Source organism: Porites lutea, chromosome 8 (assembly GCF_958299795.1).
Source record: "Porites lutea chromosome 8, jaPorLute2.1, whole genome shotgun sequence".
Classification (NCBI taxonomy): Eukaryota; Metazoa; Cnidaria; class Anthozoa; order Scleractinia; family Poritidae; genus Porites; species Porites lutea.
Genome location: NC_133208.1, coordinates 28,378,149 through 28,388,198, shown reverse-complemented (window position 1 = coordinate 28,388,198; position 10,050 = coordinate 28,378,149). Strand labels below are relative to the sequence as shown.

Below are 10,050 nucleotides of genomic sequence, written 5' to 3'. Positions count from 1 at the left end.
CGAAGAAGGAAAATACATACCGGTAAGCCACCCCTCCCTCAAAAATTTTGACGTTGGATGCCAATTTAATTTTGGAATGACAGGTAAGACACTTTAACTGATGGTAAGGAAAAAGCGTCATTAGAAGATTTCTTTATTTATTTTAAAATTTCCTTTGAGATATTTCGCATAGTTTTCAGTTTTTTTAATACTCTCCCCACCTCACCCCGGTTGTTTGTAATTTGTCCAGGTTCAAAGTCGACCTGGTTACACAGCAAGCCGCGTTGGGGAAGAGAACTCAAAATTGCAAATGGCGGATCAGGAGGACGCGATGTATTCAAGCGCCGGCCGCAGAGACGATTCTCCTATCGACGGAGACCCCAGAAATGAACGGGAAGGGAGCAGAGAAAGCGACCACGACGACAGAGATAGACGGCGAAGAGGCGGTGGTTATGAGAGGGATTTACGACGCGAAAATAGACGGTACGCTCCGTATCCTTCGGCAGATGAAAGATCGAATTCTAGGCGACAGTCTGGGAGCGGCGGAAAGGAGTGTCGTGTATACGTGTGGAATCTTCCGTACTCTGTAAAATGGCAGGATTTAAAGGACTTTATGAAGAAAGGTAATTCTGCTGTTAAGGACTAATATTACGTGTAAAAAACGAAAAACTACTACAACAGTTGAGTTCACGCATGCAGCTGCTGGCTCGACGCTACTCACTTGAAGCGAAAACTTTGTTAGGCAGTAAAGTAGAAGAAGACTCACAAAAACAATAAGGCGTCCACAAACCCTGGATCAGACTGGATGGCATCAATTTCTGTAACTCACTTGCTATAAATTGACTAAATGATGAGGATAAGGTTACGGTGCAGTGGTTTATCTGATCCGATCTCGTCTGATCCATGGTTTGTCAAGGACCATAACAACATTAATTATTTATTGTAAGCTAACTATTACGATTAGCTTAGATTTTAAAGTTTCTTGTTTTTATTTTCCACAGTCTCAAAAGTTAGAGTGTCAGACTAAATTAAAACACTTAGTAAATAACATTGGTGGTTAGGTGCCAACAGAGGTAGTAACATAGGAGAGCAGGAGTGCTAAGTACCATTTACATAAACCATGTAGTTTGAAATTCTAGGCATAAACATTTAACAATTAAATTTGATATCATGGGAAGGACCCAGTACAAATTATATCCAAACCAGGTGAAAAGATATTCATCTTCTCATCTTTCCTCTCCTCTATTTCCCAAATGGTACGGTCATCGCCGTTTGATTTTTCAACCAAATTTCCAGTTTTCTCATGTAAATGTTAAGTAACCCAGAAAACCTCTCAGCTTCAAGGAGGTCACCATGGCAACCATACCACAAAACATGAAGAACTGCGAAATACAAATTTTAAATGAAGATAAGATATAATATCTTCCCTTTAAAATACCATGAAACGGCTAAGCAAATTGAGCAAAAGCATATGGCAGTGCCCCTACAAACCTCCCTTGAGTGAAAGGGTTGAATTGCTTTACGTTGTTTGTTATTTTTTTTTGGTAGTTGGTGATGTTGGATATGTAGATATCATAGAGGACAGTCATGGAAAATCAAAGGTAAAGTTCTGGTCTTTGGTTTCACTTACTCTCTGTATAGTTGTACTGGTAAATTCTGGGATAGAATTTATGAGATCCCGTAAGTCAAATTGTTGGAAACTAACAAAGAAACATCACAGTTTTTGCATGAAAATTTTTTTAGAAAATTAGTTTGTGAACATAAACATACCTAAGCCTGAACATTGGAACTAGCAACATATTTACAATAGTGGAATTAGAAAATACTTTAGAGGACTAATATCTAATTCAGGAAGGAGTATCTGCTCTATAATATTTCTTGTTGTTTTAGAACTAATAGTTTTAGACACCAACTGTGGCTTACAGAATAATAATCATTATATTGTTATTTATAGTGTCAGTAATAGTTATTTTTTTGTATTTTTGTATTTTGTATTCATAATTTTTCTCAGTTTTTAATTTTTGTTAACTCCCTCTTTTTTGTTCTCTTTTCAGGGATGTGGGTAAGTGTTTCTAGTACCATGGCATTGAATAGTTTTTTGTAAAAGAATAGCACTATTTTTATTTTAAAAAATTTTGTGTGATAAAATGACATTACATCGTATGATTTTGTTTCTTACAAATAAAATTTCTACGACGAAAGTTTAATGATAGAATTTTGTAACACATGGCTAATGTAATGTTATGCTATCAGCTCTCTGAGGCATCAATACATGATATTCATGTATCTTTTGTCAGGGTTAACAGTTGATCGACACACAAAAGAAGTTAAAAAATATGTTGGTCATAGTTTTATGGCTATTGATGATTTGAAGTTTATAGCTTATATTAGTATTATCAATGAAAAAAAAAAAACAGAATTACTCTTGAATATGAAAGTACGTTGGTTAACCTTTTTGCAGCATTGTGGAATTTCGACATAAAGATGATGCAGAAAAAGCCATCAAAGAGCTCCATGGGACAGAATTTAAAGGAAGGTCCATCCATATACGTGAGGTAAAGCCTGGCATCCATAGAGTTTTACTGGTACTTTCTTGATCACAGTAGTTGTCCCAAAAGTATTAGGGATTGGAATGATCACAACTATCTGGACAAATTTGTGGCCTTATTCAGACTAAAGTTTCTATCTCCTCAGTTGTCTAGATCATCCAATCTAGTGTGAGACAACAGTCGACATATTGTGATGCCGTAACTGTTTTCAACATGAAATGAAGTCCAAGAAATTAACACAGAAATGTTGTACTGATGACTTTTGATCGATCAGATCTGGGCAGTGCTTCTTATTAGTCATGCCGCAAGGGAAATTTGCTTCAGCCAATCAGAAGCACCCTTGAGATCTGGGTAGTGACATGTCATTAGTATGGAATTTCTGTGCTTGTTTTGCAGATGCCATTTTGTGGGGTAACCAATATTGCAACATCGAGAAATGTCAATTGTTTTCTTAGGCTACATCACACCTTGCACCAGAGGCATTATTTTATACTGTACATACATTACGCTAACCAATGCCTAACTGTCTTACAGGATCGGATTGAAGAAGATCGAAGTGACAGACGCAGAACCACATCATCCAGGGGATCAGACCTTGGCAGCAGTTATGGTAGTGGGCATGGTGGCAGTAGTCTTGCCCTGGGTGGTAGTGGTGGCGGTGGTGGACCTCTTGGTAATATTGGAGGCCTTTTAGGCTTGGGGTTTGGAAACTTCGCTCAAGGAATTAATTACAAAACTGATCCGCTGTCATGCACAGTTTTTGTCAGTAATGTAAGTTAATCAGTTTCACTTTCAAGTATTTGTTGCTTTCTGCGATTACTTGGATTTCTTGTGATGGGTCTTGCAGAAACAATGATATCATTTCAAATGCCCACTATTTATGGGAAGCTAGCAGCGATCATGGAAACTTGAAACATTAAATGAGAACTGTTAATGTAATGATTGAGAATCCAAATTGAAATAGGTCTTTGTGATTTGCTTTTACTTTACATTTCGGCTGACTCGGCCTTCTTCAGGAGTACAATACAATTTAGGTTTGCACCAACAGTACTTTTTTTAATGTAGACTGAGTACATCATGATAGGTTAGAACTGTGGCATGTTTGCAATTTATTGGCAGTTGCACAATAACTGGTATAGATAAAGTGAAAGTAAAGAACAATGAAATGGAATCAAATAGATAAGACAAAAAGATATCAGAAAACAATGTGGACAAAACTATTGATCTACCAAAAATTCCTGAACTCAAAAATTAGTTTGATTTTTTTTGCCCAACAGCTTGACTACAGTGTCACCTGGCAGAGACTTAAAGATAAATTCAGAGGAGCTGGTATGTGACTGTGTGTATTGCAACTTGATAAACCTCGTAAAATAACAATACTAGTAGACAGTTTTATAACTTAAATCTAAACCATGAAATATTAAGAATCTGTTTATTAATCCTCCTTTTAGGGGTAGTGTGCTTGCAAGTTACCAACACCAACTACATTGGAGCCCCACCTTATGACGACCTCGTTATTATGACCATATTCTTTCAATCCAAACGTAAAACACTTGGTCATTTTATTATTTATTTTGAAGACCCAGTAAATTCAATCACCTCGTTATTATGACCAGGATTTTATGGCCCAATGGGGGTCACATTAATGGGATTCCACTGTAGTTCATGGCTAGAAGACTTGAAAAAATTTTCAACCCCTGTTTTTTAAAGGTTTTTAAACTTGCTTGCCCATAGTGTGTGATGAAAGCACAACAGTCCATTGGTTTAATCCACTTAGAATGACAGCACTATCAGACAGGCTTCACTTTTGTCACTCATGACAGCACAGGGCTGTCAATAAAGGCTGGGAGCCGGGGATTTCCTCTGACTTCCATGAATATATACCCCGGTTATAGGAAAATAGAAGAAAGTAGAACCAGAAAAAATCCCTAACTGCTTAATTCCCAACCTACTTGTTGTATTTACCTGGCAACTTGAAATCTTAGTGGCAGCCCTGCAGCATGAACCAGCTGCAGTGATGTTATTTGCAAACAACATACTAACATACTTACTGGGTGACCCTTATTTTTCAGGCAATGTTGTCAGGGCAGATATAAATTTGGACTCAGATCATAAATCCAAAGGTTTTGGTACTGTACAATTTGAAACGGCAACTGAAGCTATAAATGCAGTTTGTATCCTTTCCATGAATACAAATAAAATAAAATAACATAAAATAAATAATGATTTGGAGGTAGCACATCCACAAAGTGGTTCTTCGTCTACCTGATTCCTGGTCGAATTGGAATTTGGAAATGCTGGTTTTTGAAGAGAGGGGAAAACCGGAGTACCTGGAGATAAACCTCTTGGAGCAAAGGAGAGAACCAACAACAATTTCAACCCACACATGGCGTGGGAGGCGAGCGCTCTCACCACTGCACCATTCCTTGCTCCCCAATGAATGAATGAATTAACGCAATTAATGCTACAGTGTCTGTTGATTTCATCTTTCCACTCAGCTAACCATCCCTGTTTCATTAGCTACTATTTTTAGTCAAACCCTGCTTTACTAACACCCCATTATTACAGACAGTTTGCATTGTCTCTAGGGATTAAAGAAAGCCCGTACATTTTCTCTAAATCTAACCCGCTTAACCCTTTAAGTCCCAATAGTGGCCAACATTAATTTTCTCCTAACAATATCCATACATTGTCAAGAGATTACGTTATGAGAATTAATAAAATGATCACCTAAGAGAAAATGCTTTGATCTTTTATCAATTTCTCTCAACTCATTCTTTAAGGAAATATATAGAGATCAGTTTGGAGAATTTGTATGTGGATACTGGGGCTTAAAGGGTTAATATGGACACACTTTCTATGGCCCATTCAGTGTCTGTGTTAACAGGATTTGACTGTATTCCATTTCCAATGTTGGTTAAAACATTTATTCTTAACTGCATGCGTAACTTAGCCATGTTCCATGGCCATGTTCTCTGTGACAGAGCTATGAGTGTAAGATTGGTAAGTTTACTTGGATCAAGTTAGATGTCTGGGAAACTGCCCACCTACCCCTCCCCTAAGCCAACATTATGACTTCTCACTTAGGGTAAAATGTTGGCTTAGGGGAGGGGTAGGTGGGCAGTTTCCTAGAAACCTAAATTGATCTGTTTACTTTCACTTTTTTTAATTTTTCAATTTAAAGAGGCTGTGTCACAATATTTTGAGTCATTATTGGAACAAGATTATCTTGAGATATGAGTAAACCTTAAAATATTAGTTCCTCTTTCAAATGATTGGTTTGCTTAAGGATTTATTCACAGACTCATAAGGCAACATTGCAAAACGTCCTTAAGGACGGTAAGAACTAATGAATTCATAGTTTGCATGTAAGTGATTACACTTGAATATTTTTTCTTACAGAAGCTTGCTTTAAAGTTGTTAATGGAAATGTGAGATAGGTGTCCTCTCACACCTCGTTTTTCTTGTATTGGTATTAGTCATGTTGGTTTGGATAAAATATTTTGTCTTCCCTCCTTTTAATAAAGGATCGCAACGCACCCATCATGCAGCAACTTAGCAATACAGGTCTTAACAACCCAAACATGAACCGAGGAGGAGCTGGAGCTGGACCAGGGGCCGGCATGAATCCCATGGCGGTGTTACAACTGTTTCAAAGTCTTCAAGGGCTGACTCAGCTGGCCCAGTTAACAAACAATCTTGGCGGTGGCAGTGGTGGATTGGGCGCTGCGCTTGGTAATCTGTCTGGAGGTGGTGGAATTGGAGGTGTTGGTGGACCTGGAGGGATACCTGACACTCCTGGCAGCAACCCTCTTGCAGCACTTGGCGGACTGGGAATGCTTGGAAGCACGTTGCTCGGTGGAGGTGGCAGTAGTGGCGGCGGTGGTGGGAACATGGGTGGAGGGCTTGGTGGATCACATCACAGTGATGGTGGAACTGCGGGTCGGCAGGTTTTTGTGAGAAATGTAAGTACTGCTGATCTATGATGTTTATGTTTGCGAGCGGGGTTTCTAAGGTTCTTGGAAAGGGCATCATTTTCAGCCCAGAACAGTTTGAAGAAGTTGCATATCTAAGAATATCAAAGGTACATGTAGAGTGGAGAGGTAGCACCAAATCATTGGCTAATTCTGAAAATGTTGATTTCAGAAATCTGTTGTTTCTGGAACAGATGCAGTGAAAGCCATAGAGCATGCTAAGAGTAGTGAAATGGTACATCTGAGGGTTCTGTGTACAAATATATCTGATGTTGTTAAGTTGGAGTTTAATGTACTTGAGATCTTGAAAAGGCCAGGAAAGGTCTATAATTTATCTTGAGCAGTGTTCTTGTTTCTTGTTGTAACGTTTGTACTTTTTGGTGAAGTGATTGCAAATTATATGTAATATGATAAGAAGTGGTTTTACAATCAACATTCTTACTGGCCGAGAAGTCTAAAAGTTTTACTTGTCTTCTTGCGCTGGGGGTGCGATCTTCTTCTTTGGTGAACTGTGGCCTTCGGCTTAAAATTTCATCCATGCTCAATAAGTTAGAACCACCTTGTAGGTGTACCACAATAAACAGTACCACAGGAAAGTACTGCTCATTAGCTTTCAATTGAATGGTCACTCTACTGGATTTCATCCACAGATTCAAAACGTACTACCACCCTGTACAGTGTAATAAGCAGCATCACAGGGAAGAACCACTAAGTCGATTTCTTGTGCATGGCCATACATTAGGGATTTCCTCCATAGACTCAAACATTAGAAGTAAACTTTACACAACATGGTAAAAGAACGCTTTGATCGATTCATTTGACTGGTCACTTTTTGAGTTGAAGCCCATCTCAAGTCAAAATCAGAACTGTATTCATGACTGCACAGGAATGTCTGGTTATTGATGAGAAAGGTTATAACTCTCTGCATCTGTGGGTTCTGCTCTATTTTGGAGGGTGGTTTGTTTAATGTGGGGATTGGAATATTTTAACAGCTTCCTTGGCGTTACACTTGGCAAGACTTAAAGGACAAGTTTAAAGGGGCAGGTAAGTCAGTTAATCATATAAAAGTATAAAATATTAACTATTGTAAAATTGCTGATGTCGATTGTGATGAATACTAATATCACCAAATACCAAAAACATTCATGGACACGTGCAGCTGAATCTGAGAGACCTCTTCATTGACAGACTGAATTTATTGGACACCACTAAAGTCCGATTACAAGTATGATTACAGACCAAATTGGACGAATTGAAGTTTTGTCACCAATATTATCAATCATAACTATGACAACTTTCGATAATTTATACATTTCTTTAAAGAAAAAATGAAATCCCAGTCTAGAGCATGTGCACCATGCCATATACTGTCCAATTTAATTTAGTCATGACATATACTTTCCTAGTGCTCCGTCCTATTCATGATGAAATCAGGGCTGCAGATAGCTAATTTTGTTATACTGTAGTTATGATTGATAATGGTAATAGGAGTCCAATTTGGTTTGTAAATTGTATGAGTGATTGACAAAATCGGACAATCACAGCAGGAGTTCAACTCAGTGTTTAATCATGAGTATTATTACGTACTGAATTGGATGCCATGATCATATCATTAATCATAAGTATAACAAAATGTGTGATATTTTAGGCATTTTAAAAATTAAAACACAAGATATTCGAGAGTTTTTGCTAGCAGTGAAAAACGAAACCATTCAAGTGCATGCATGCGATGGCTTGTACTGTCCAATGAGGCATGACTTTTACTGTCCTATTGTGCTGAAATCAAGACAGCTGACAGCAGTCAGATTTGAGAATTTTGTCATTGTTATGATGAAGGCAGTTAGTGATTGAAATCTTAATTGCTTTTTTCCGATTCAGGGAGAGTTGTGCGTGCAGATATTATGACAGAATCTAGTGGAAGATCAAAAGGCTGTGGGACGGTGTTGTTTGAAACTTCTGAGGATGCAGCCCATGCAATATGTATCCTTAATTTTTTGTCATAAAATTAGTAATTATTGTTATAAAGAAGAGAAGTGTGACGTCTTAAAAATTCAAATTTGTGAAGTTATGGGATTGGTTAGCATATTCAGAAAGAACAAGATGAAAAATGCCCCATTGCCAAAAATTAGCCTGTTAGTGCAAATTGATGGGTCGATATAAGGACCGGTCTGCTCTGATGACCCCATACAAATCCTTCTAAAATTGGCTTTGATCTTTACTTCATCCATCCAGCCTGTTTTATAAAGATTTAGATGGAGTTGTCGGAGTACATATTATCATTATCATTTTTTTTTTGTTTTAGGACTAAAGAAATTCGTACCAAAGGTTTTGCAAAAATTTCAAATTCAATTTAGCCTGCGTAGCAGGCGCTTGAAAGTAGTGCGCACAAGAAAAAACGGGCTTCGCGATTTACCGACGTCCTTTCTTGTTAGTGAATTCCTTTGTTTTCTCGCGGTTTGCAAAATCACAAACTACTTAAATTTGAGGCTAATACATTTATAATTGACTGCTTTAAATTTTCCTTAACAACCTTTCAGCCATGTTCAATGGCACAATGGTTGATGGCCGTGAGCTTGATGTCAGATTGGATCGGTTGGGCTGATGTATGAAGGGGACCAGGGAATGATGTTTTGAAAAGGAGAGAGAACCGCTTTTCTTGGCCTTCTTATAGTCATGTTTCTCACTTGCAATCCTTCCATTGTGGACTGCCAAGTTGTTTAGTAGTTTATACTTAGCTGTGGTTTATAGAAAGGACTTGTTCTGCCTGACACGTTTTTCTGGGACTTGTAGGTTGTTTTTATTTACTAGCCCTATGAGCGTAGTACTTTTGAAAAATTCACCCTTGCAACTCTTAGGCCTCAGTAAGGCTTATCTTTTTGGCTTGGATAGTTGTGGATGCTAGCGGCCCCTATCCAACCGTGGCACTTGGTTTTATCAAGACGAAGCTCTTCTCACTTTGCTGAGGCAGACAGGGCCTTTTGCATCGTTTTGGTGAATCGCGTTTTTAAAGTATTCGGGCTTTTTAGTTTTAGCTCTGTTTTACATCATTATTTAGAAGCAACATTTCTCAGCATTGAGGCAATGCATGTCATATTCCGCTGTATACCTTGTAGTTCGTCGTAACCAGCAATAATTGGGGGTTGTATTTGTTGAATGCGCGTCTGGTTACATACCTCTCGAGATCAAACGTTTAACGTAGTTGTATTTATAGAAACTGATGTTGCCTGATAAAGTGAGACTTGTGAAAGGTGGTTGTTGTTGTTGTTGTCGTTGTTGTTGTTGTTATCTTGGGGTGGCACCGTTTTGATACGTGGGATACTGTGGATGGGTAGATAACTGAATTTTCCCAGCTTGATTCGTCTTCGTATTAGGGTACAGCATAGAAATAATGTAGAAGCCAAAGATTTGCGAATTGCTTGAGTGTGAAATATCACGATTGCTTCAAGCTGACAAGTAACATGAAGTTGTAAATTTGGCACCTCTTAGCAAAGGGTGTTGCATAGTCTTTACTAACATGGGTGTCATGCAGCTATGATATCTTCGCGGTA

General features: G+C 38.2%; 1 protein-coding gene across 1 annotated transcript; it reads left to right on the top strand.

Moving 5' to 3' along the window:
• Positions 1 to 271: 271 nt before the first annotated feature.
• LOC140946335 (myelin expression factor 2-like) lies at positions 272 to 9,753 on the top strand. The gene is made up of 12 exons (XM_073395434.1): positions 272 to 602; positions 1,528 to 1,580; positions 2,034 to 2,041; positions 2,441 to 2,534; positions 3,063 to 3,299; positions 3,806 to 3,857; positions 4,601 to 4,702; positions 5,482 to 5,531; positions 6,056 to 6,493; positions 7,495 to 7,546; positions 8,381 to 8,482; positions 9,040 to 9,753. Exons 1-12 carry the CDS (start codon positions 290 to 292, stop codon positions 9,102 to 9,104), a joined length of 1,566 nt encoding a protein of 521 aa, XP_073251535.1. The 5' UTR covers positions 272 to 289; the 3' UTR covers positions 9,105 to 9,753.
• The last annotated feature ends 297 nt before the right edge of the window (positions 9,754 to 10,050 follow it).

Excerpts from the sequence above, each read along its gene's own strand:
- LOC140946335 (XM_073395434.1), top strand. The coding sequence starts at position 290 with ATGGCGGATCAGGAGGACGCGATGTATTCAAGCGCCGGCCGCAGAGAC. Across the intron at positions 2,535-3,062 it reads GGTCCATCCATATACGTGAG|GATCGGATTGAAGAAGATCG; the intron begins GTAAAGCCTGGC and ends ACTGTCTTACAG. Across the intron at positions 3,858-4,600 it reads AGATAAATTCAGAGGAGCTG|GCAATGTTGTCAGGGCAGAT; the intron begins GTATGTGACTGT and ends CTTATTTTTCAG.